At 39.0% G+C, this 24,309-nt stretch overlaps 1 protein-coding gene across 1 annotated transcript in view; it reads left to right on the top strand.

The window, feature by feature from the left end:
* The window catches only part of myo16 (myosin XVI), a 301,066-nt gene that overhangs the window by 117,135 nt on the left and 159,622 nt on the right, over positions 1-24,309 (top strand). Inside the window, exons 9-12 of the mRNA XM_048598425.1 lie at positions 5,221-5,371; positions 19,292-19,402; positions 21,695-21,760; positions 23,498-23,625. Of these exons, the coding sequence (XP_048454382.1) occupies positions 5,221-5,371; positions 19,292-19,402; positions 21,695-21,760; positions 23,498-23,625 (456 nt within the window). The remainder of the gene's footprint in view (positions 1-5,220; positions 5,372-19,291; positions 19,403-21,694; positions 21,761-23,497; positions 23,626-24,309) is intronic.

Raw genomic sequence — 24,309 nt, 5'->3', positions numbered from 1 at the left:
AACAATACCCTTTTAGTTTAAGAATTGTTCTTAGAGTCAGAGAGTCATACAGCATGGAAACAGACCCTTCGGTCCAATTAGACCACTCCAACCTTGTTCCCAAACTAAACTAAGCCCCCTGGCCTATGTTTGGCCCATATCCCACAAAACCTTTCCTATTCATGAACTTATCCAAATGTCTTTTAAATGTTGTAACTGTACCCACACCCACCACTTTCTCTGGCAGCTCATTCCACATACAAATCACTCTCTGTGTGAAGAAAGTTGCCCTTACGACCTTTTTAAAACTTTCTCCTCTCATCTTAAAAATACACCCCCTAGTTTTGAGGTCACCCACGCCAGGGAAAAGAGCCTTACTATTCACCTTATCTATGCTTCTCATGATTTTATAAACCTGCACATCCCTCAATTCCTACGCTTCCCAGAATATCCAGACTATATTTTTATGTCAAACCCTCCAGTCCCAGCAACATCCTGGTAAATCTTTTCTGAACCCTGTCCAATTTAATAATATCCTTCCTATAGCAGGGTAACCAGAATTGCGCACAGTATTCCAGAAGAGGCCTCACCAACATCTTGTACCACCTCAACATCCTGTACGTCCCCACTCCTAGATTCAAAGGTCTGAGCAATGAAGGCAAGGTGCTAAACATCTTCTTAACCATCCTTTCTACCTGAGATGCAGATTTCAAAGAATTATGTACCTGAGCCCCTCGGTCTCTCTGTTCTGCAACACTACTCAGGGCCCTACCATTAAATGTATAAGTCCTGTCCTTGTTTTTTTTACCAAAATGCGATACCTCACATTTATCCCAATTAAACTCCATCTGCTACTCCTCAGCCCATTGACCCAATTGATCAAGATCTCTTTGTAATCTTAGATAACTTCCTTCGCTGTCCACTATACCACCAATTTTGGTGTCATTCTCAAACTTACTAACTGTGCTTCCTATATTCTTATCCAAATTGTTTATATAAATGACAAACAAAAGTTGACACAGCACTGATCCCTTTGGAACACTGCTGCTCACAGGGGTCCGGTCAGAAAAATAATCCTCCACCACCACCCTCTGTCTCCTACCGTTAAACCAATTTTGTATCCAATTGGCAAACTCACACTAAATCCCATGTGATTTAACTTTACTAATTAGTCCACCATACAGAGCCTTGTCGATGTCTTTACTAAAATCCATGTAAACAACATCTACCGCTCTGCTCTCATCAATCTTTTTGGTTACTTCCTCAAAAAACTCAATCAAGTTTGTGAGTACGATTTCCCTCACACAAAATCATGCTGGCTATCTCTAATCCCTATCCCTAACATCTCCAAGTGCATGTAAATCCTATCTTTCAGAATCACCTCCAACACTTACCCACCACTGATGTCAGGCTCACAGGTCTATAGTTCCCAGGCTTCTCCTTGCAACCTTTCTTGAATAAAGGCACAACATTAGCCGCCTTCCAGTCCTCCAGCATGTCACCTGTGGTTATGGTTGATACAAGTGTTTCTGCTGGGGGCCCTGCAATTTCCTCTCTAACTTCTCACAACATCCTGGGATATGCTTGATCAGATCCTGAAGATTTATCCACATTTATATTTTCTAAGACCTCCAGCACTTCCTCTTCTGTAATGTTAACTGGTTTCAAGACATCAATATTTATTTCCCCAAATTCCCTACATCCATTTCTTTCTCCACAATAAAAACTGATGCAAAATATTCATTTAATATCTTTGTTATCACCTGAGGTTCAGCACATAGATGACCTCACTGATCTTTAAGGAGTCCTGTTCTCTCTCGAATTGCTGTTTTGCTGTTAATGTACTTGTGGAACCTCTCTGGATTATCCTTAACTTTATCTGCCAAGGCTAAGTCATATCCTCTGATTTCCCTCTTAAGAATGCCCCTACACTCTTTATACTCTTCAAGAGATTAATTTAATGCCAGTTGTCTACATCTAATATGTGACTTGCTCTTACTCTTGACTAGAACCTCAATATCTTTATTGTTCCTAACTGTTACCAGCCTTACACCCCATTATAACAGGAACATAATGCCTTTGAACTCTCATTATCACACTTTTGAAAGCCTCCTACTTGTTAGTCATCCCTTTAACTGAAAACAGTCCACTCCAATCAAACTTAGAAAGTTCTTATCTCATACCATTAAAATTTACCTTAATCCAATAAAGAACTTGAGCTTTTATAGAAGGCCTATCCTTTTTCGTGATTATTTTAAAACTAATAGAATTATGATCACTAGTCCCAAAGTGTTCCCCTGCTAACACTATAGTTACCAACCCTGCCTTCTTTCACAAGAGAAGGTCAGTTTTTGCTCCTTCTCTCGTAGGTACATTTACATATTGATAATGAAAATTTTCTTGAACACATTTAACAAATTCCTCACCATCCAAACCTTTAACACTATGGCAGTCCCAGTCAATGCTTAGAAAATTAAAATTCCCTACTATTTCCACCCTATTTTTCTTTCATATGTCTGAGATCTCTGTACGTATTTGCTTCTCAATTTCCCTCTGACTTTTGAGGAGCCTATAGTATAATCCCATCAAGGTGATCATCCCTTTCTTATTTCTAATTTTTACCCATACAGTTTCGCAGGATGTTCCCTCAGAAATATCCTCTCTAATTACAGTATCAATGTTTTCCTTCATCAAAAATGCCACTCCCCCTCCTCTCTCGCCTCCTTTTCTATCCTTCCGATAGCATCTAAAACCTAGAACATTGAGCTGCCAGTCCAGTTCTTCCCTCAGCCAAGTTTGTGTAATAGCTATAATGAGCCAGTCCCATGTTCCTCCACAGGCCATGAATTCATCAGGCTTACCTGTAAGACCCTTTGCATTCAAATATATGCAGTTTAATTCTTTTTGTCTGCAGAGAAGCTGCCATTCTATTCCACTCCTTTCCAGACTATGGTGAGGGAGCATACACATTCTGTACACCCTCGAAGAAAGCTGACATTACTGTTGGAGACTAACACCTTACATGAAAAAGATTAGGGGAGGGGGTGGAGAAATGAAAGAAAAGAGCAAAATGTTCGTGGTCACATGTTAATGATTAGAAGTGATGCTTTAAAGGAGCTTCGTGGGAAATGTTAAGTTAAGAACTACCTTTGAGAATAACTACTGAGCATTTGCAAAAGGAACTATATCATAGTGACAATGAATAAAATGGAATTGCAATCCAAGACTACAGGGTTCCAGAAGATCTTATTATCCCTGGTATACACTTAGACTGAATACAGCCTACTAATGTTTACTCACCTCAATGCAGACAAGATCTTAATATGAGGGAAGGGCCACTGGACCTGAAACATTAACTCTGATTTCTCTTCACAGATGCTGCCAGACTTACAGAGCTTTTCCAGCAATTTCTGTTATTGTTCTTAATACAATGTTGATTCAGGGAATATTGATCTACATCTTTCAGTCTTCAGGTAGACCAGACAAACGCTGAAAGATGCAGGAGGATCCCATCGGAGGTCTCAATGCACTGTTTATTGTGATAATCCTCTGTTGAGTAATCACCAGGCCTCTGGAACCCTCCAAAATATCTCCAAATCTTACAGTCAGAGACTTCAGAGTATTCTGACTTACATAGCTTAATAGTCAGCTAGGAGAGTTTAGAGAATTAAAATACACTTTAATTTCACTCAGACTGACCTTTCACCATCACCGTCCCCCTTTATCTCAGACACCCAACTTTCCCTTACATCCATTTTATAGAACATAGAACATAGAACAGAGAACATTACAGCGCAGTACAGGCCCTTCGGCCCCCGATGTTGCGCCGACCGGTGAAACCAATCTGAAGCCCATCTAACCTAAACTATTCCATTATCATCCATATGTTTATCCAATGACCATTTAAATGCCCTTAAAATTGGCGAGTCTACTACTTTTGCAGGCAGGGCATTCCACGCCTTTACTACTCTCTGAGTAAAGAATCTACCTCTGACATCTGTCCTATATCTATCACCCCTCAATTTAAAGCTATGTCCCCTCATGCTAGCCATCACCATCCGAGGAAAAAGGCCCCCACTGTCCACCCTATCTAATCCTCTGATCATTTTGTGTGTTTTCACTCAGCTCCTCTCCTCTGGACTCCTCCAGGCCATTATTCATTAGAATATTCCTTTGAGTTGTAACATAAAATCTTTAAACTTTTGCTGAGCTACCTATCATCCCAAGGTACTTAAGGAAAAGAGGTTTTTAATCTGTCTTTGACAGTACAACTTGACAATCATTTGTAATTTAAATAAAGGGAAAATACTGAACAAATTGTCAGCCTTTGTGGTATATTAATCATTAAGAGACTAATGTGTTACAATTATACATCAGTTCTAGTGTCAAATCAACCAGTTCTAATGTCAAATCAATAAATTATGTTACTGCCTAATCATTTTACGGCTCTTTAAATCACCTTTTCAGTCACCAGTCTGAGATTAAGATTTAGTCTTCAGATATTAAATCATTCATTTGAGATTACCAGGTTTGGATTTCATTCCTTATTCTTCAAATGTGCTTCAACTCCTGAATACACCCAAGAAACAATCTAGTTGCTATTTAGAAATGTATTTAAACTTTCATGATGCAATATGGATTTTAATCAAGGAGAAACTACTCTCTTCATGACATAATTGGATGTAGTGGTCGATAAATTCATTATATCAGCATTAAGAGTCTTTGTATTGATGGGATTATTATTGATGGGATTAGTTGTATAACTACCCATTATTAGATCAGTATTTCAGCTGAATACAGTAAAGATTTCAGCTATTAACATCCACAAAAGCATCTGCATGTTTCATAGATAGTCCTTTCTTATAAATCTGCTCCTCACCACCCCAGCCTCCAGAAAATGTGTTGACTGAAGTTTCTTAGTGGATTCATGGCTATGGCTCAGTCAGTCTATTGAATCAGAAACCTGCCAACATTCTCTTTAAATTATTTGATTTCCATCTGGATTTGATAGACTACAACATCAAAGAGGCCTTAAAAATGGTGACCCATTATCCTGTTGAGATACAAACATGCTTAATAGAAAGCAAATTATGATTTGTTATCGTCTTAACCTTTGTTATAGTGACTGTTCATAGAGTATAAACCAAAGGAGGTGCCTTGATTTTATTTGATTATTTTTTCCCCTGACTGCTAACCAACATAGGAAGTGGTCTAACAGGTATATGTGTCTTAATTCCCTAGGAACCCACTTGTCCTGTCCATTGCCAAGCAGGATAGCTTGTTGGAAAAAGATATAATGTTTAAAGACACGTCTGGGAGTTTGTGCAAACAAAATTCACAAGACAGCAACAACGATAACCCAACAGTGAACAGCACATCAAAACCTGACCAGGTACCTATAAATCCTAGAATACCAGATTTAATGATTAGTTTATAGATTATAATGAGATTATAATGAAACTGCAGTAGAGTCTCTGGATGACACATTGCTTTCTTACAACTAATATTGCAGGATAACTCCTGATCTTTTTTTCTTATTTGCTGCCTAAAAAAAACTTTGTTAGTTTGATTTGTTGCCTTGTTTCAGTTATTAACTTGACATTTGGCTTAACATTGCAAAATATCTCTGTTTGCCTTTGGTGTTGTATGACAAAGGAAATTATTAATATTTACTTTGCTTCAGTGAAATGTACTGAAAATAATTTAAGACATGCCTTTCCAGCCTTTCAATATGTACTTCCTTGGAGGCTGCCAGCCTCTGCAAATTGCATAGCTTTATAGGCACAGGGCAGGAACTGTTAAGAATTGTCAAGGACATGGTGGTTGAGAGCTGTTGAATAGAGATGTTGTATCCAGTAGTGAAATTTGTAGTCCATCAACATTTGTCAGACTTGTGTGCAGAGACAGAGTGAGTGTGAGATAGAAGATGATGACATTTAACATTGCAGAGCTCAGAAGATCATTGCACTTTCTGCTGCACTGCTATACATCCCGTCTGACCTTACAATCAGCACTGACCCAGGTCAGCCAATTGTATTTGATGCCTTGCCCTCCCTCCTGTCCTGGCCCATCAGCTAGAGTGTTGTCCTTTGCTTCACCACCCTGACCACAAGGACTTCCAGGTCCCTATCTGGAAAGCCTGGTGCCATCTTCCCTTTCTGAGACATTTCAATGAAGAATGAGCTACAGCTGGATTCTGGAGTCCAGCTTTTCAACGACCAAATGGATTGATTTTGGATGAGTTTATTCTACCCACAGCAATGCTGCAGAAGCAATTAATTAGCCTCAGAAACATACCAGTGAGCTGAAACTTTCAAAAATTTAATCCAGTCATTTTGAGCTGTTGAGGAAGGTTTTAAGTAAGTTCCAACCATTTTACAAAGATCTACAATTATTCCCATAAAGATCCTCAACTTGATGTTCAAATTTCTCTTTCAGCCTAGATAAGCCAAGAAATTAGACTTAGACTCGATGCTACACTTATGAAGAAACGGAGGACAATTTGTCAGACTATCTGAGAAGTTTTGAGTTACGTTTAGGATACGCTATAAGACAAGGCCATTAATAATCATGAGGAAAATGGATCTTTCAAATACACAATAAACACTGGAATCACAGTGATTGAAACTTGTGCTCTATTGTGTTATTCCAGGAGTAAACAGGAAGTAACATGATCATTTTTCCAAATGTTTATACCCAAAAATGAATGAGAAGGTGATTTGTGCAAGACATATGATACTGATTCTGAATATGGTTTGATTTGACCCTTTTCAGACCCATTAAGAAAAACCTTGTAAGTTATCTGTGTAAGTCCTTGCAATATGACACACCAGTGGTATACTGCAGAATTACTATAACAGTAATCTTGCGTAACAGTCGTTGGAAGGGAGATATGTACGTTGAGAAGAGCCAATAAGCTAGGGTCTAGGGAGGATAAGTGTGAAAATGAAGCCAATACAACACTGCAGGGAGCACCAGTTGCATGTGTATGCTCATCATGTGCTATCATGGGTTGAGTTGTGTTTTTCATTGTGGAAAATTCTAAGTAAATGCAAATTGTTCTTCCAAGAGTGCATATGCACATTAAAGATGGTTAGTATTGTGAAGTTGTCATAAGCTGACTGATTTCTCATTGTCCTGTAATCACCTAAGACAAAAATGTATTAGTGGCACTGTCATGAACATGGATCATTAACCCAGATTACCTATGGACACATCAAGCTTTGATTACAATGTGTACAAGAAGAAAAAGGGCAAAAATCTTAGAGTTGCTTGCAGGTGTGAATTCAGTGGTTGCCTGGAGAGTGAGATACTCCAGAATGTCACACCTGCAGTGTGAAAAAAGTTTCAAAGGGAGAAAATGCATTATAAATGGAATTTATAATCTCAGACTGTGAACATGGTGTTCAAAACAAAAGAGAGGGCATGACATGTTTGCACTGACCCCCAATCCAAGTTTAAAGAATACAAAATGACAGAGGTTATAAGTCACTCAATCCAAGTGCTAATGTGTGTGGGCTTGTGTGTGAAGGTCATAGCTCTAACAACAGCCTTTTTTTTGATTATTCACCCATGGATGTAAATGTTACTGGCTGGATGAACATTTATTCTCAATCACAAATTGCCCAGAAGGTTTTTAAGAATCAACCACATTGCTGTGGGTCTGAACTCACTTGTGGGCCAGGCCTGGAAATGATGTCAGATTTCCTTTTCTCAAAGACATTAGTGAACCAGAATGGGTTTTTATGCCAATCAGCAGCAGTCACTGTTAGGCTGAGTTTTTTTTTAAATTCTAGAATTTTGCTGACTACAGATTTCATCACCTGCCATTTTAGGATTGAAACTCATGTCCCCAGACATTAGCCTGGATTTCTGGATTCCTTGTCCAGTCACATTACCACAAGGCCATTGTCTCCTGTATTGATTCACTCTTTTTTATTAAGTCACAGGATGTGGGTACCTCTGGCTAGGCCATCATTTATAACACACCCAGAGGGCACTTAAAAATCAACCATGGGCCTAGAGTCACATGTAGACCAGACCAGATGAGGACGGCAGTTTCCTTCCAGAAAGGACATTAGTGAACCAGATTGTTGGAAAAATAAACAATCAACATTAGTTCCACAGTTATCAGTAGACCCTTAATTCCAGCTTTTTAACTGAATTCAAACTTTATTATCTGCCATTTGAATGCCGGCCCCCAGAACATTACTGGGTCTCTGGATTAAGAGTCTTGCAATAGTACCACTAGACCAAAAATCTTAACACTCCTGCACTCTCAGTAAAAGATGAGAAAAGACTTTTTCACTCTGTCTTAGCTACTGCTGAAAGGAATCTTGACAAAAGAGTTTTAATCAACCAGCAAAGCTCGCAATCTTGACATTGACTGTTAACTAACAATGTCAACAAAACTGGTGACAACAACAACTGTGATGGCTGCAGTAGTCAGCTATACTCTTTACGCATAATTCAAATTTGTATCTGTACACCTTTTCATTGAAACTTTCTAGGAGAAAGGTATCTGAAAGAGATGTGTCCTTTCGAAATTAACTTACTTGCAATCAACCAAAGGGGAGAGTGATCAACCAATTGGAACCAGTTTTGAAGTACTTTGAAAACCCTTTGTTCATTAAACAAATCCACAAATATATGTCTTTCCTTCACTTGTGAGGAGTAAAATTAGTTTATTACTTGTGTACTGGAGAAAAACAACTACTTGTTTAATACAGATATCACACAATGTGGAGCTGGAGGAACACAACAGGTAGCATCAGAGGAGCAGGAAAGCTGACGTTTCGAGTCAGGACCCTCCTTCAGAAATCTTTTCTGAAGGAGGGTCCTGACCCGAAACGTCAGTTTTCCTGCTCCTCTGATGCTGCCTGATCTGCTGTGTTCCTTCAGCTCCACATTGTGTTATCTCTGACTCCAGCATCAGCAGTTCTTACTATCTCTACTTGTTTAATACATGTTCATTGTGTCAGATCCCCATGACTTAATGTTTTCATTCTGATGTACAAATGTTGCTGAAGTCTTCAAGGCATTGATACAGAGATTTTGGTCATTTATATCTTATCCATTATTCAAATCTTTAATGAATCCCTTAGAGCTAGTAATAACTGTTAAAAAAACAGACAAAACACGATATGAATCAATTATAGGGGCACTTCTGAAGAGAACATTAACTTCCACACTCATTTGATCATCATATACTCTGCACTTTGTAAGGAAGCAAATCAATTTAATAACCTAATTGTCAACTGAATAGATCTGAATAATTTATCTGAGTAAATATACAGCCATTTGGCGCTACATTTGTGTAAAGCAGAACAACATCACTTTGTTTTAGCCACATGTGCCATTTTGCACACAAGGAAACACATTGAGTAAGGTTTGAAATAAATTGAGATAGAACTTGCCTTCAGCAGTCTCAAAATTAACTGAGTACTGAGTGGAAACTAGAGCAGTAGCAATACTGATGCAGTGCTACACATATTGCCTGAGAAGATTTCCATTTCAACATCACCATTCAGGAGCAAGAGAGCTGATGTTTCGGGTCCAGAAGAAGGGTCCAGACTCGAAACGTCAGCTTTCCTGTTCCTCTGATGCTGCTTGGCCTGCTGTGTTCATCCAGCTCTACATCTTGTTATCTCAGATCCTCCAGCATTGGCTGTTCCTACTATCTCTCTCACCATTCAGGAGCATTTGGCAGACAGTAAAACTCCAGTTTAAGATGATTTAAGTTACTGTTACCCATTGTGGAAAGTAGTTTTATATAAGCAGCTGCCCACAGTAAGGGTGTAATGATTAAATTAGGAGCTAAGATCAAGTAGAGTGGGATTCATTGTATAATTTTATGAAGAGAGCTGAGAAGAGATCAGAGCAAGAGCTAGCACAGATACAATAGCCAGCATAGCCTGGACTATATCATTTTATAATTCTACGTATCCAGTTGGAACATCAAGTGCCCATTGAATGTTGCTTCTTGAAGAAAATGTTGTTATTTAATTATCTAATATAATCATTATTTTAATAAGTTCTATTTTATTGCATTTCACACAGTGTATCTTAAATTTGTATGTGTGATTAGAAAATTCCTGCATGATCTATTTTCGGTTGAATGATTTGTTGGACTTATTGAGTTTAAATTATTAGTTGTTGCAGTGTCAAGTCATGTCTTTTATAAATCAATAATTTAAATTGAAAACAAAGCTTGAGGACGTTTATTCCATGTTGTCTTAAATTAATTCTGCACCCAATATCAAACAATCATCTATGAAACAGACAGGCTGGCTTTTAACCCTTGATTGCCAGCACCCCTGACTTTGAGGGCATTCCTGACTCTTGAGGCTACTGGGAATTAGACTTTCCTAAACATCAGCGTTTTGTGGGAAGCAACCAATTACTGGTTTGTCTCCCCAAAGCCATCCAATTACAGATCGTAGATGTGATCTGGAAGCAACTAGTAGGGCCCTTGTTTAAAAAAAACACAATGAACATTATTGTCTGCACACTACCACAGGAGGGGTTGCCCATTCAACCTGAGAAACCAACTCTGGAAGAATCACACAGAGACAATAACACATCAGAGCACCATGTTGTAATCTGAGGTGTCAATGATCAGACTATAGCGATTTATCAGCCTTGAATCCAATCAATTTCCCCAGCAACCATTTCTCTACTGATGCTGATTTCCTTCAGTCCCTCCCTTCCATTCCCCAAAAGTTTTTGGGGTGTTATTCTTGTCCTCCTTTATGAGGTCGGAACCAAAATATACGTTTAATTGATCTGCTGTCTGTTTGCTCCCCATTATAACTTACTCAGTTTCTGGTTGTTAGAGGCCTACATTTGATTTAACTAACCTTTATCTCTCTCTATATCTATAGTAGCTTTTACATAATATTTCTATCTTCCCTACAATCTTACTCTCATACTCCCTTTTTCCCGTCTTCTTCAATCCCTTTGCCCTGCTCTGCTGAAATCTAAACTAGTCCCAATCCTCAGGTCTGCTGCTATTTTTGGCAAATTTGCATGCTCCTTCCTTGGATCCAATACTGTCTCTTATTTCCCTTGCTAGCTATGGTTGGGCCATCTTTCCTGTTTTATTTTTGTGTGAGTTAGGAATGCACAATTGTTGCAGTTCCTCTGTGTGCTCTTTAAATATTTGCCATTGCCTGTCCATTATCATCCCTTTAAGTAATGGTCCCAATTTATCATAGTTAGCTCATGCCTCATACTGTCTTTGTTTCCTTTATTTAGAGTTAGGACCCAGAATCAACTATCATTGCATTTTAATGAGGAATTCAATCATATTATGGTCACACTTCTCCAAGGGACTTTGCACATTTAGATAACCAATTATTCCTTTCTGATTACACAATACCCAGTCCACTATGGCCTATTCTCTACCTGGTTCCTCGACATATTGATCCAGAAAACCATCCTCAAAAAATTCCAGGAATTCCTTCTCTATGGTGTTGTTACTGATTTGACTTGCTTAATCTATATGCCAATTAAAATCACTCATAATTACAGCTGTAGCTTTGTTGCTTGCTTCTCTAAATTCCTGTTTAATGCCTTCCATCCCCAACAATTCCACGACAGTTTGGGGGTCTTTATGCAATCCGCACTGTCATTTTCTTTCCCTTCGTGGTTCAAAGATCTATTCACATAGATTCCATTTCAGCAGACCTAATATCATTCCTCGCTAGTGTGTTAATGTCCTTTTTAACCAGCAATGCTACCCCACCTCCTTTTCCTTTTCATCTGTTGTTCCTAAAATCTGAATAGCTCTGGACATTCATTTCCCATTCCTGGCCACCCTACAGACACATTTCCATAATCCGAACCATGTCATAACCATGTATATGTATTTGCTAAATTAATTCGAGAATTTTTTTTACTAATGATGTACCAGACAATATGACAAATCCTTAAGACTTTTCTTTTCAATATTCTTAGTCCTGCTTGTGTTACATTGCCTGTTTGCTTCTTCCCATTGAATTCTCTGCCCAGCATTTTTCTTATTTTCCATTCTGTCTTTTGTTTTTGTGTTTGTTTCACTTTTGTCTGTCTCCTCCGTAGAGATTCCCAGCCCCCTGCCATTTTATTTTAAACCCTCCCCAACCGCACTAACAAATACTACTCCTTCCTTCAGAAATTAAAAAAAAACACACCAAACATTATCAGTAACCTGAGTGTAGGTTCTTTGACCCACAGATGCTTTTTGAACAAACGTAGGGTTGAATGTCTTCTAAAACAAGCAGAAGCTATTTTCCTTGACTTGGCTGCTCATTCAGGGTAATGCTTAGCATGAGTACAAGTTTGAAGATAGGACATAGTAATCAGTGTACCCAATTTGAGATACTCCCAATTTTCTGGTAATTAAAGTTCTATTGACTCACCTATCAAATGCGACCAGATTCAGGATCAAAGGCTCACGTTATTTACAATTACTATTCTTGGATTTGCCATTCTCATTAAAAAATAAATAGTTTTGCAATAATTGGTATTCTTCAGAGTTTAGGTTATCTCATACTCAATAAATCAGATGGCAAATAAAACCACTAATAAAAGAATGAAGTGGGAGTCGGTAAGATCTAGCGGTCTGAATATTATTTTTATGCCTAGAGATGTTGTCAGAATAAACAATTAAAGTTTATGACTCACTTATAGAATAAGCTCAGCAGTTGCTGTAACTTATTTGAATATGTTGCCTTGACATATTGTACAATGACAACCTTTCATTAGAGGTGACTCAGTCTAGTTGTAGTTGATTTTTATCCTGAACAATTACAGAGTATGTTATTAAACTGTTGACTTTTCACTGCAATTGCAGGAGGGTTAGTGTGTTTATAAAGGAAACTAATAATTTGGTGACTACTGATGGCATGCCGTAAATAATTATGTATATTTATCAAAAAACTCATAAAGCATAGGTAACAAAGAGTATTTGGCTTTACAAAAGGTTTAATATTGGTTACAAGGATTTATAACCAAATAAATGCCAAGAAGGAATATGTATTGCTGGGTATATTTACAATCTGATTTGAAAAACATTCATATCAAGACAGTCATTTCCTGTTAAAATATTGTTATTTTTGATTTAAAAGGACTATTCAAGGCCATAATGACATCTGCAATATAGTTCATAGTAGAGCCAATTATGTAACTTCCTTCAGTCTAAACGAAAACTATGAAACTAAATAAGTAATACTTGGAAATCATCACTCAAAGGATGTAGCATTTGCCAAATCCTACAATAGAAGCAATTTCTCGTAATATTATCATATGTGTTTCATGTTAAAGTATCTTTCTGCTATGTCTCCATTATATAAACAAAGGCGTTAACTTCTTTTTTTATTATTCACATGTGGGATGTGGGCATCACTAGCTTTATTGCTCATCCCTAGTTTCCCTTGCAAAGGTGGCGGTGAGCTGGCTTCTTGAACCTAGGTACTCTAGGTAGACCTACAATGCCCTTAGGGAGGAAATTCCAGGATTTTGACCAAGCGACAGTGAATAAGTTCCAAGTTACGATAGTGAGTGGCTTGGAGGGGGATTTGCAAATGGTGGTGTTCCCAAGCATCTGCTGTCCTTGTCTTTCTAGACAGAAGTCGTTGTGGGTTTGGAAGGTCCTGTTTGGTGAATTTCTGCAGTACATTTTGTAAATAGTACACACTGCTGCTACTGAATGTCGGTGGTGGAGGGAGTAGATGCTTGTGGATGTGGAGCTAATCAAGAGAGTGGCTTTGTCCCAGATGTTGGCAAGCTTCTTGAGTGTTGTTGGAACTGTATTAGTCTAGGCAAGTAAGGAGTATTCCATCACACTCTTGACTTGTGCCTTCTCGATAGTGGGCACGCTTTAGGGAGTCAGGAGATCAGTTAACTTGCTGCAGTATTCTTAGCCTCTGACCTGCTCTTGTAGTTGCTGTGTTTATGTGATGAGTCCAGTTGAGTTTCTGGTCAATGGTAACCCAAGTGTGTTGATAATGGAGATTCAGTTATGGTTACACCATTGAATGTCAAGGGACAGTGATTAGTTGTCTCTTATTGGAGATGGTTGTTGCGTATCATCTGTGTGGCATGAATGTTACTTGCCACTTGCCCAAGCCTGGATATTGTTCAGATCTTATTGCATTTGAATATGGACCACTTCAGTATCAAAGGACTCGTGAATGATGCTGAACATTGTGCAACTATCAGTGGACTTCCCCACTTCTGACCTTATCATGGAGGGAAGGTCATTGATGAAGCAGCTGAAGATGATTGTGCCTCAGACAATACCCTGAGGAACTCCTGCAACAATATTCTGGAGCTGAGATGACTGACCTCCAACAACCACAGCCGTCTTCCTGTGTGTCAGGTATGACTCCAACCAGTGGACAGTTTTTCCCAGCACCCATTGATTCCAGTTTTGTTAGTGATGCTTCATGCCTTACTCAAATGCAGTCTTGATGTCAAGGGCTGTCATTCTTACTCTTATGCATGTGGTGCCTCAGTTGAGAGAGAAGAGAGAGCAAGAGAGACATTTGTATGTGTGTGATAAGTAACATTAATGACAGTAATTTCTACTTACATATCAGAATACAAATAAATGAATTTAGTCACAAAACAAGAAAGGCAAATTGTCATTCCACATCGTGGGGGATACAGGACACATCTGCAGACTCTAAAGCATTTTACTATTGGGAGAGCGGTAATAGAGGAAGGTGATGCTTTCCCAGAAGATAACTTTAGCATCTTATCAGTAACTTTGACTATATGACTTATGGCTTGAGAATTATAGAGTCGTAGAATCATAGAGATGTACAGCATTGAAACATACTCTTCGGTTCAACTTGTCCATGCCGGAAAGATATCCAACATTAATCTAGTCCCATTTGCCAGTATTTGGCCCATATCCCTCTAAACCCTTCTTATTTATATACCCATCCAGATGCCTTTTAAATGTTGTAATTGTACAGCCTCCACCACTTCCACTGGCAGCTGATTCCATACACACCACCCTCTTCATGAAAAAAGTTGCCTCTTTAAATCTTTCCCCTCTCACCTTGAACCTATTCCCTCTAGTTTTGGACTCCCCCACCCCGGGGAAAAAACCTTGTCTATTTATCCTATCTATGCCCCTCATGATTTTATAAACTTCTATAATGTCACCCCTCAGCCCCCACTGCTCCAGGGAAAATAGCCCCAGCCTATTCAGCCTCGCCCTATAGCTCAAACCTCCAGCTCTGGCAACATCCCTGTAAATCTTTTCTGAACCCTCTCAAGTTTCAGAACATTCTTCCTGTCGCAGGGAGACCAGAACTGCACACAGTATTCTGAAAGTGGCCTAAACAATGTCCTGTACAGCTGCAATATTACCTCCCAACTCCTGTACTCAATGCACTGACCAATAAAGGCAAGCATACCAAACACCTCTTCACTGTCCTATCTACCTGCGACTCCACTTTCAAGGAACTATGAATGTGCACTCCAAGGTCTCTTAGTTCAGTAACCTCCCCACGACCTTACCATTAAGTGTCTAAATCCTGCCCTGACTTACCTTTCCAAAATGCAGCACCTCACATTTATCTAAATCAAACTCTGTCTGCCACACCTCAGCCATTGACCCATCTGATCAAGGTCCCATTGTGCTCTGAGTTAAGCTTCTTCGCTGTCCACCACACCTCCAATTTTGGTGTCATCTGCAAATTTCCTTACCATACCTCCTAGGTTCACATCCAAGCAGTGGACCCGGCACTGATCCTTGCAGTACACTGCTGGTCACAAGCCTCCAGTCTGAAAAGCAACCCTCCACCATGCCTCTGTCTTCTACCTTTGAGCCAGCTCTGTATCCAAATGGCTAATTATCCCTGTATTCCATGTGATCTGACCTTGCTAACCAGTCTACCATGGGAAACCTTGTTGAATGCCTTACTGAAGTCCATATGGATCGCATCCGCCGCTCTGCCCTCATCAATCCCCTTTGTTACTTCTTCAAAAAACTCAATCAAATTAGGGAGACACGATTTCCCACACACAAAGCCATGTTGATTATCCCCAGTCAGTCCTTGCCTTTGCAAATTCATGTAAATTCTGTCCCTCAGGATCCCCTCCAACAACTTGCCCACCACCAAAGTCAGGCTCACCAGTCCACAGTTCCCTGACTTTTCTTACCACCTGTTTTAAATAGTGGCACCACATTAGCCAACCTTCAGTCTTCAGGCACCTCACCTGTGGCTATCAATGATACAAATATTTTCAAATATCTTGCTGTGATTGTTTCTATATAATTGCATTTAAGCATCAGAAAAGCACATTGTTTAAGGAAAGGTATCATAGTGACCTCTATGGCAGCAGTGGTGAATGTGAGATTCACAAAGGTCATCAACTCAGCCACTTTAATCAATGATTCCCTTAGAGTCTGATTGTTAAGTATTGTGCCATAATTAACTACAGTAGCATAATTCAATGACAACAAAAGCAGTTTTAATTCACATTGCACATTTAATGATGTAAAATTGCCCCAAGAACTTAACAAAGTTAATCTTAGCAAAGATTAGAGAAATGTTTAGGTGAAATCCAAAGAAGAATCCTTCACATCTTATTAATTCCCTGATTCTATCCAGGATGGATTCTTTTTGCTTTGTCAGCTGAATTTGAATAATTTAGTTGCTTGCAAGCTTATTTATTGCAAATATGGGATATACTGTGAATAAGACCTACATTTTTTTTCTTTATTCATTTACAGGATGTGGGTATTGCTGGCCAGGCCAGCAGCTATTGCCTATCCTAATTGTCCATCATTTAACGAATTGAAAATTAGAACACAGTTTTAACAAATAAAAATAGTTGATTGTAAAAAATCTCATCTTGACCACAGTCCTCACCAGATGTTTGCAAAGTGAAACGCTGAGTCAGAGTCATCACAATGTGGATTCACTATAGCTCAAGACAAAAAAAAACACATGGATGAGGATTTTAGCAGCAGATGAGCTGAAGCAGGGGCAGAGAATGACAAAATCAACTGGGTGGAAATAGACCAAACAGAGGATATGTAATCAAATGCTCATCTAAGGGTCAAATAGGATGTCAAGGAAAGATACTTGCCAGAGACACAAAATATTCACACATTCCCTTCTCATAAATGTTATCTTTCAAATTATAACATCATGTATCAAATTTTGTTGAGGGCAATACATTATACATTTGAAATAGACTTTGAATACATAATAGCTTTAAAGTAAGTCCTTCTTCTTTGAGTTAAAGGAAGAATCAAAGACACAAAACTGTCTTAAGAATGTCTATTCAGCTCTTAATAACCCTTTCTGGATGAGTCAGAAGACAGTAGCTTTGATTTGGGTGCTAATTTGGTAAGGCTGAGGTGTGAACTGAAACTCTTTAAATAGATTTGTGCACAAAATATATCTTTGTGGCTTTGAACTTGATTGACTAATAGTTCTCTATTTAAAGTTATTTTGGGATAGGAGAAGGGTGAGGCTATTTAGCGTTCATCTGTACTAAATTATAAAATGACTAGTAATTTAGCATAAGTGTACATGGGCAGAAAATCAGAAAGTTGCTGTTTCCCTGCTCCTGTAGAAACTTTAAAAGGTGAATATTTCTCTCTAAGGTGGGAAACAAAAACTTTTCACTGTATGTTGTTGAATTTTTACCTTTAAATACACATGAAAATAAAATCAAAATAAAAAATGATGGTGACTGAGATTACTTAATTGGGCAAGCGTCCAAAAATCAGATTCTTGCCGTTGAGAGAAAAAAAAGTCCCAAATATGTACTCATGCCTTAGATAGCAAGTGCAAATCTTGCTGTTGAGTGGTGAGAAATTTAGTTCCATCCATTTGGTTCTCACTAATAACTCAATTTGCTGTATTAACATTGCACTTCCAATTTTTCTCTCCACAATCGAAGAAATTGACAGCACGAAAACTCAACCACTAAAACTGAACAGGAACCTAGCAACTTGTCTCAAAAGCATCCATTGCAACCATCATGTGTCAGCTATTTAGTATTGGTTTATATCGAACTGCATGTTATGCACATGATGCTTCCATGGTCAATGGGCATGCACTTGCTGGACCCTTTGTCTGTGCATTTTGACACTGGATTATTAGTATTGAATTTTGGACACTGCTACCTTGTGATATAACAAATCTCATCGTATAAATGAATTTAAAAGCTGAACTTGTTGCTCTCAATTGGCCATGACAATCTATAGCAAGTACTGGAAGACAAAATATAAATGCCATATCCTCACACACTTGATATGCGCTTAAAGCTACAATGATTAAGTACAGATCTGAGCACATATTCAGCAGCTTACACAGCAGGCACTGAGCATCAAGGCAGTATCGTGGAGGCACCTCAGCTGCTCACTTGCCAGGGACACCACACTAATGATAACTTTGAAAGATTTCATCTTTTGTTCCAGCCTACCAAGTGTCTCGAGCACACCTGCCTGATGTTCCTCAGCCTTTCTTTGCAGAATGAGCACGTCACTTATGGCTGAGACCAAGGGCATGTTTTCTCCCTGAGGCCGAATAGATGCCAGGTCCCCAGTCCTCTGAATGCCAGACACCTTGGGTGTTTCTCCCACCATTGACTGCAGAAGCATTCCAGTGCTGATCCCACCAGATTGTCCCCTGAGTCTAATGTCTATCGATAGGTAGATGGAAGTCTCAGTGCTGGCACCTTTGTGGATCTATAGGCATCACAGGTTTTCTCCTGACGGGTAGAGGTAACTTCCACATGGAGACTCCTTAACTGCTGGCAGTAAATGAATGAAAGAACAGAAGGAATTAGTTGGTTAATAGCTGTAAAGGATGAAGTGGGGGTGAGCCCTTCATTAGACATGATGCATGTGATGCTAAACATTATGATCCCTTAGCCTTGGTGAGATTAGTGTACAGTAGCAGATTTAAAGTGAGTAATGGCCTCGTGAGTGTGAGGTTTCAGAGAGGCGATGATGGCATTTAACCCAGAGCAGCACAGGGATAGTTGACTTTCCATCATGCTGGGTGGCCCTTCCCACATGTTGACAGCACTATTGTCTCTTTTCTGCTGTTTCTGTCCAGGCTGGCTGGGTCTGGTGGGGAAGCCTCTTGTTGTGGTTAGTTAATAATTTATCCATTGGCCTAATTTAAAGAAATCAATGGATAAGCTAGTGTTACAAATCTGATTCTTTGAAGGCTCCATCCTGTGACTGCTTCTGTTTGAAAGTACATGATTGAGGAATTAGTTCATTCAAAAAATTTGCTCTATTTTATGATTTCCTCCTCCCACTCGCTCCTGTCTTTGTTACAAACTCCAGGTGAAGCTGATTCCTCCTGCTCCGAACGATGACCTTTCTACTTTGAGTGAATTGACAGATAGAAGCCTTCTGTATGAAATTCAGAAGCGATTCACCAATGATCAGATATATGTAAGTGGGCACGCATAGACATGTATCTTACTGTCTGGAACTTGCAGCTGATATGAAAGTCTTGCATTTAAAGCATGTATTTCACAAACATAGGATGTCCAAATTTTCGGGAAATCTAGTACATTTAAAATTCCATAAATGTTACAACATAAGAAACATGGCAGCCAAGCTGGTTTGCATTAGAATAAGCTTCCAATTTGACCATATATAATGTCTTTTAGTAATGTTGAATAATTGTTCCCTGGGAGCACCAGGGATAACTCCTGTGCTGTTGATTGAAATTTTGCTCTGGGATCTTTTAAGTGTCCCTGAGGAAACAGACACATCATCATCACACCTCTCATTGAAATGATGGCATTTCCAGAAACTTAGCACTCCCTCAGTACAGCACTAGTTTCTGGGATAGGAAAGCCCATCTCTGACTTAGAAAAGCCCAAGCTATTGAGCCAAAGCCGACACTCAAAGAAATCAAATAGCACAAAGTAAAACATTTTGGGAGTTAATTTCAAACTGTTGGCATTCTCCAACAAAGAACACAGGAATCCATTCATTCACTTCATTTCTTCAACATTCAGTAAGGTTGTCATATGCACGATTTAAAGGAGGACTAACATTTACTCGAATGTTGCCAAATTATGTTGATGACAGTGAAAGGCAGAACATTAAAAAAAAGAGAGGAACGTGTAAAGAAGATTAAAGTCTAAACCAGACTAGATTGTACAGTTAATTATAACCTCTGCACTGAGAATCTAGAGCAAGCAAATGCCACCAGCTGTCTTTAGGTCACGTAAGACTCCCAAGCCACAAAAATCTACTCTTCATGTCTTATAGAAACTGTGAAGATGCTAGAAAATAAACAACATAAGTCTATCTAGCTGGTGTTTCACCACCCAGGTCATAATCTCTTCTGCAATAATGAGTTGTTAGCTAATTAAAGCAATTAATATCTATCAGTTAGTCCATAACAGATGGAAATAAGAAACAAGGAGAATTCCAGTGGTGCACAGATAGTTACCTGTTTCTTTATAGTGTGCTACACCTAACAATGTCACATCTCAGAGGGCTCATTTTCTGAAAGAAATCTACCTGTTTTACTTTCAAGTGTATGCACCTTTCCCATAATATTTCGTACTCTGTGAGTCTGTTTGGTTCCACAAAGAGTGCTTTACTTGCACGTTGGCATAATTGTAATTCACCATTGCAACTTCAAGATCTGTTGGAATTTATATCTTGAAATGAATGCACATTAGTAGGGACAAGGGTATAAAGTTTTTTGTTGCACTTTAATACTTACTTTTTCAAGGCAAGGATAAAAAGAAATACTTGGAGACTCTTGCTCCGATTCTATAAAAATTTCAATAATGGAACTTAATTAAATCTCCTATTGTTGATTCAGCTTTGGTCTAACATCAGATCTTTCCCAGACTACTCCTTCAAAGGAAGAGAAAATATTTTGTTTTCTGTAGTACCCAACCTAGCCATCACTATGACCATTACCTGGAACTAGATTTGCTGAACCCAGTGATGTGTCAAATCATATACTCACTGTGCAAAGTTTTGTTTGCTCCATTACTTCCTAGAGAATCACATCCATTTCTACAAGCTACAGTTCTGAGAACAATTGCTTGCTGCTAGTGGTAAGGGGTAATGCTGAATTGCCAACATTTGTCCAGCGGCCTTTCAAAAATGGTGCCAGTGTAAACACTGTCAATCTTTTGGCTGATATCTGCTAAGTGGCAAGTTGTTCTAGGAACAGTATGTGAAAAAAATTAACCCAGAATCATGTGACATAGGTAGTTAACACAGAAAATTTGGTAAAGTATTGGAGAGAACTCACTAGGCTTCACAGTGAAAAACCCTCCAAAAAACTCAACACAACTTGGATTTCAGTTTTAAGTAGAGATAACCACAGTGTGGAGCTGGAGGAACACTGCAGGCCAGGCAGCATCAGAGGAGCAGGAAAGTTGACGTTTTGGGTCGGGACCCTTCTTCAAAAAACCTGATTCTAAATGTCAACTTTCCTGCTCCTCTGATGCTGCCTGGTCTGCTGTGTTCCTCCAGCTCCACACTGTGTTATTGCTGACTCTTAACATCAGCAGTTCTTGCTATCTCTTGGATTTCAGTTTCACAACTTTCAAAATGGATGCCTAAGCTCCTTATTGCCTATGTTTGATCTATTAACATTATTAAATATTACATTTAATCTGATTTTATCCTTCAAGAACATAAGCCTTCCCTTCACAGAATGGCCCATCTAATTAAGCAATGAATGACTGACTTTTTTTTTCTCAGACTTATATTGGACATATTTTGCTGCTGGTAAATCCATATAAAGAACTTCCAATATATTCCACCATGGTAAGCGAAATTTCTTTTTTATTGGCATTATATATTATATGTTACACAATGGTGTAGTATTTTATTACCAGACTATTAATCCAGAGACGCTGATAATGATCTGGACACTCAGGTTTGAATCCTGCCATGGCAGTTGGTGGAATTCGGATTCAATTAAAAATCTGGAATGAAGAGTTTAGTGATAACCGTGAAGCCAGTGTCAATTGTCAGGAAAAGCCCAGCTGGGTCTCCAATGCCTTTCAGGGAAGGAAATCTGCCATCCTTACCTGGTCTGACCTACATGTAACTCCAGACCCACAGCAATGTGGTTATGGGCAGTTAAGGATCGGTAATAAATGCTGGCCTCGCCAGTGATGCCACATCCTGTGAATGAATGAATAACAACAAAATTCTGACTTTCCTCTCGTGCACAGTATCCCACTGGATTTGATGCAGCTCAGAGGAGATTGTACTGACTTTAACAAGGCAGTGCAATGGATTGTTGACTCAGCTGTCCACAGACTAATATCAGGCACACCATAATTTACAGGTTGTCCTTCTGTGCAAGAGACTCCAGCTGAGAATGTGAATTGGAAGTCTCATCCAGAAAGAGTCTGCATTGGAATTTCAAGTCTCAATTTTGATCCTAATGAATCTTGATTTTTTTTCTCTCTCCATGGTATTGGGTTAACTAAACATTCTATAGTTTATCATTGGTTGGTCAGTAAATTACCCAGTTGCTCCCATTGGCTTGAACAGTGATCAGCTCAACCCTAATTTATCACAGAATCACAGAAGTGTTATGGTACAGAAGGAAACATTTGGCCCATTGTGTCTGCACTGGTAAGTTATGGTAAGATTTACTGAAATACTCATTTATATACAATGCAATGGGCTGCACAGTGGCTCAGCGGTTACCACTGCTGCCTCACGTGCCAGGTACCTGGGTTTGAATCCATCCAAGGGCAACTGTGTGGAAGTTGCACACTCTCCTTGTGTCTTCATGGGTTTCCACCAGGTGCTGTAGTTTCCTCCCACAGTCCAAGAATGTGCAGTTTCGGTGGATTGCCATTCTAAATTGCCCCTTAGTGTCCAGGGATGTGCATGCTAGGTGGATTAGCCATGAGAAATGCAGCATTATAGGGCAGGAGTGTGAGTCTGGGTGGGATGCTCTTTAGGGAAGACGATGATTATTTTCTACTTTACCCAGTTGGAAGACCACATTGATTTTAGTTCAATCTCAAATGAAAAACCTTATTAACGTGATGCCATCTCAATTTACCTAAATGTCTGAGGCATCTGCCTTTTTCCAACGGGTTCTTGAGCCAATCAAACAACCCAGCAGAGACAGAGATCGGCAACAGATGCTTCCATTTCAATGTTTGGTTACCACCAGGAGCAATGCGTTAAAATTCACTCCCATCTCATACCTCAATTAATCCGAAGCAAAGGAGTGTTATTGGAAATTAAAGTCAATCAATGAAATCTTAAATTGGCACAAGATTCACACCACACAATTATTAACATGGCTAATTTTTAAACTTTGTTCCAAGGGGAAAATATTTTCTCGAGTACTTTTTACTTGAACAGTTTCTAACTTAGCCTCACTAGGAGGAGGTTGCTGTTTCTCTCCAGAGTATGCCAGTTGTAATTGTTGTTTCATTCATTTCCAACAGAAGAATGTTTTAATGTTTTGTGATTTTCTGGGATGGAAGCACAAACACTGACTTTTGAATAATGTGTCCTTCTTTTCTGTAGATCACCCAGCTTTACCTGAGTAATATAGTGAGGTTGAGTTCCTCACTCCCACCACACATATTTTCATGCACTGAAAGAGCTTATCATATGATGATACAGGAGCAAAGGTCACAGTGCTTCATCCTAAGGTATAGTTAGCATTTCTTTATTTTAATAGCCCTTTGACTCAAATCAGTATAGAGTCATACAGTTATACAGCCCAGAAACAGACACTTTGACCCAACTCATCCATGTTGAACAGGTTTCCTGACCTGAACTAAGCCCACTTGTCTGCATTTGGCCCATATCCTTTTAACTTTTCCTATCCATGTAGCTGTCCAAATGTCGTTTAAAGGTTGTAATTGTACTCGCTGTAAAATTGGTATCTGATGTGTAGAACAGGGATTAGGAGATCAGGTGTAATTCCAGAATTGGAAGAGTTCTGAGCAGGATCTGGGATAAAGAACAAGATAAAATTGCTGTGGTAAGGTAGAAAATAGCCTTGGAGACAGTTGGAAAGGTCTCAAAGCGTGAAAGTTCAAAGTAGAGAGGCAGTGAAACTTAGCAAAAGCGAAGCGGTATGTTAGCTAACAGAAATTTTGTCTAGACCTGGATTTGATTTAAAAGGTGAGTTATTAGATACTTGCTTAGTAATATGGAACTTGTATATTGTTGAAAAAAGAGATATGAGGCTGGAGATTTTCAACGTATTAATTAAGACAAGTGAAAGAATGTCAAATTATCACAAAAATTTAAACTACAAGCGTACTGATCACATGGCAAATCAACTCTGATTAGCCAAGATATTGCTGTGGGGAAGCAATAGGGATGTA

The sequence above is a fragment of the Rhincodon typus genome, chromosome 6, assembly GCF_021869965.1.
Source record: "Rhincodon typus isolate 14 chromosome 6, sRhiTyp1.1, whole genome shotgun sequence".
Lineage (NCBI taxonomy): Eukaryota > Metazoa > Chordata > Chondrichthyes > Orectolobiformes > Rhincodontidae > Rhincodon > Rhincodon typus.
This window is presented reverse-complemented; position numbering and strand designations above follow the sequence as displayed.